This window comes from Anopheles merus, chromosome 2L, assembly GCF_017562075.2.
Source record: "Anopheles merus strain MAF chromosome 2L, AmerM5.1, whole genome shotgun sequence".
Taxonomy (NCBI): Eukaryota; Metazoa; Arthropoda; class Insecta; order Diptera; family Culicidae; genus Anopheles; species Anopheles merus.
In genome coordinates, this window is record NC_054083.1 from 40,625,100 (window position 1) to 40,627,994 (window position 2,895).

The 2,895-nt window shown below is 53.4% G+C and overlaps 1 protein-coding gene across 2 annotated transcripts; it reads left to right on the plus strand.

Moving 5' to 3' along the window:
- The first annotated feature begins 981 nt into the window (after positions 1–981).
- Positions 982–2,197, plus strand: LOC121592626 (cuticle protein 10.6-like). Of its 2 annotated transcripts, XM_041914257.1 has the most exons (4): positions 982–1,098; positions 1,232–1,474; positions 1,620–1,631; positions 1,671–2,197. In XM_041914257.1, the coding sequence occupies exons 1-4, from the start codon at positions 1,087–1,089 to the stop codon at positions 1,779–1,781; spliced, it is 378 nt and encodes a 125-aa protein (XP_041770191.1). In that variant the 5' UTR covers positions 982–1,086; the 3' UTR covers positions 1,782–2,197. The 2 variants fall into 2 exon arrangements, with proteins under 2 accessions (XP_041770191.1, XP_041770190.1); XM_041914256.1 differs by having other exon boundaries at positions 1,620–2,197.
- The last annotated feature ends 698 nt before the right edge of the window (positions 2,198–2,895 follow it).

Below are 2,895 nucleotides of genomic sequence, written 5' to 3' on the forward strand. Positions count from 1 at the left end.
TCTGCGATGTCTCCGTGCTGATCACTGAAAGTGCTTCCTTTTATGCACGTTTTATTAATCAATTACTAGTAACGCTTACAAATGTTCTTTTTATGACACATTTTTCCTAAATAAAAAGACACCTTAAAACACATGATGACGATTGCAAGTGATCCGTCGCACGCGTGAATCGACTCGACGGTCGAGAACAGGACGAGCCCAGACGACTCGATCGATCGATCTGCAAACTCCCAAAGCCCAAACCCATTCCATGCCACTAGCCGTGCGACACTGAGAGGTTAAATCAATGGCAATCTGCAGCGTGCCGGTCGGTGTGATCGTGTGAGCACTCCACAGTCGGCAGGAGGAGGGGATCGCTCACAGTCGACCGGCGCGCTACCTTTACGGTCGGCTTTTTGCATCGTGCCCCGGCGTACACCACCCCGATGATATCGTTAGCTTCTCGCGAAGAAGGAGTAACCGCTTTTTTTTTGTTGCTTCGCTTTCCTCTTCGACTCGGTCTAGGCAGCAGAAGCTGAGGCTTCGGGTCGGGTCACTATCAAAATACCCCCTCCGCCACTGTGTCGCAGACATGCCCATGCCACAGCTCCATCTAAGAGACAATCCCTTCAAGCCACGCGACTCGAGGATCGGCTGCAATTGGCGGGGAGGGAGAGTCGGCTGGAAGAGGTACCCGTGTGTAAACACAACAATCGAAAAGCAACTGTAACCATACGTGTGTGTGTGTGTGTGTGTATTTGTTGGCACACGCGATCGCTTGTGGCGTTGTGGTGTACTAATGCACTTACTACCCGCGCGTGCGTAAACAGATCGGCAATAGGCGGATCGATGAGAACCAGTGCGCACGAGCGGGACACGACGACGACGATGCGAGATATCAATTCTTGAGCGACTCGAGCGGCTAACAAGACTGTGGTGCCTTCGGATTCTGTAGCCCGAAAGGCTGTACAGGCCCGAGCGGCACTATAAATAGTCAGACCGGCCAGCCAGAAAAGCATTCCAGTTCCAGCACCTCAAAGTGTAACAAAGCTTCTTAGCCTTCTTCGAACCTTTTCGTTCACAAAACCAACCCAACCCAAACTCAAAATGTTCAAGCTCGTAAGTGTCCTTCGTTCACCCACCCACCCACCAAAAGTGTCCTTTTCCTCAGCGGTCTCCTGCCCAAAGTGACTCCAGTGTGTGCATCCTCGTGCTAATCGTTTGGTGATTTTTCCGATTCCGAATCCATTAGGTGGTTCTGCCCCTGTTCTTCGCCGCCGTCTCCGCCGGATACCTCGGATCGCCGCTGGCCTACTCTGCCCCGGCTTACGCCCACGCTCCGCTGGCCGCCGCCTACCACGCCCCGTACGCTTATGGTGCCCCGGTCGTCAAGACTGTCGCTGCCCCGGTTGCCTACGCCGCCCCGGCCTACCATGCTGCCCCGATCGTTAAGGCTGTTGCCCCGGTTGCCACCAGCTACGCCAACACCTACAAGGTAAGGATCGTTCCCGCAAAAACAGGATGAATACACATCCATCGGGTTCGTCGCTTGCTGCGGATTCGGTTTGAGTCTTTCGTTTTAAAATCGGTTCTAATCGCATCCTTTTTGCACCGTTCCACACACACACACACACACACAGGTCTCCGTGAAGGCCCCGGTTGCCTACGCCGCCCCGGCCGTCGTGTCGCACGCCCCGGTTGCCTACGCCGCCCCGGCCTACGCCGCCCACGCCTACGCCGCCCCGGCCTACGCCGCCCATGCCTACGCCGCCCCGGCCTACGCTCACGGATACTACCACTAAAACGGGACGGGCAGTGTGTGACTCCGGGAACGGATGAGATGGAGTCCCACCATTTAGCGCACCAACCATCCTGATGGTCCCGTTCCAGCAGCGATTGAGGATAGAGCCGGGTGGTCGGTGTTGCCCGATCGGTGCTGTGCCTTCTCTCCTCTTGCCATTAGGGTTTAATGCATAATCCATTCCGTTCCGGCGAAAGACGACGCAAGCAAAACACCTATCAATAGCTGGAAAAATTTGAGCACACTATGTTGCCACATTTCATCCTCATCTCCCGGCAATGTACAAGCAAACAAAAACACACCAGAACTCCCCACCCCATCAAACCAGAAACAAACTGAGTCGAACCACTGTGTACATACGATGTAAATTCACTGTATTTATTACGGAATAAAACTCTACCTATAAAAAAATACAAACAAACACTTGTTGATGTTTCTTTGCAACAGCTCCTTTTTGCTCTCCAATCAACAATCCCACAGCAAATCAAAGAGCACCTTTTGTGCTAAACACCCCCATTGCGCCACATTGCGCACCAATTCTCACCCCGCCACGAGTTCTGCTCGTGTTCTCGTAACCTTTTTGGCGGGCGGCAACCCGCAAATGTCATCCTGCCTGCAAACTGCCAAGCTGCAAATCTAAACCGCCCTTTTCCGGCACGAGCACGGATCGGTGGGAGGAGGTCTACCAAGCAAAAGGCAGGCAACACATTTTAAGAACACAACACATTATGCAATCGACAGCGGCGACAGCGTGACACTGGTGCACCACAAGCTAGCGGGGGTGAGCTTGCGTGGGGGAGAGTGCTATGACCGATCTCTTTTCCCACCATCGTCATGACAAGAGAGGCAAAAAAAATTATACCGTTCTAAGAACTAGCATTGAAACCCCTTCGAAAGGCGTTGGAGGCCGATGGGCTTTGCCTTCTTCGAAACCGGACCCAGCCCTTTTACGTTTGCAATCACGGGTGGCACACAGCTCTTTAATTATCGTGGGGGGGGGCGGCAAGGGCGAGGGTCCTATACATGTGGTGCATCGGACGGATCTCCTCGAGGCAGTTGCGAACCTCTGTTTGTGTGCTACCTGTGGCACTAATTTAATTGATCCTCCTGTCCAC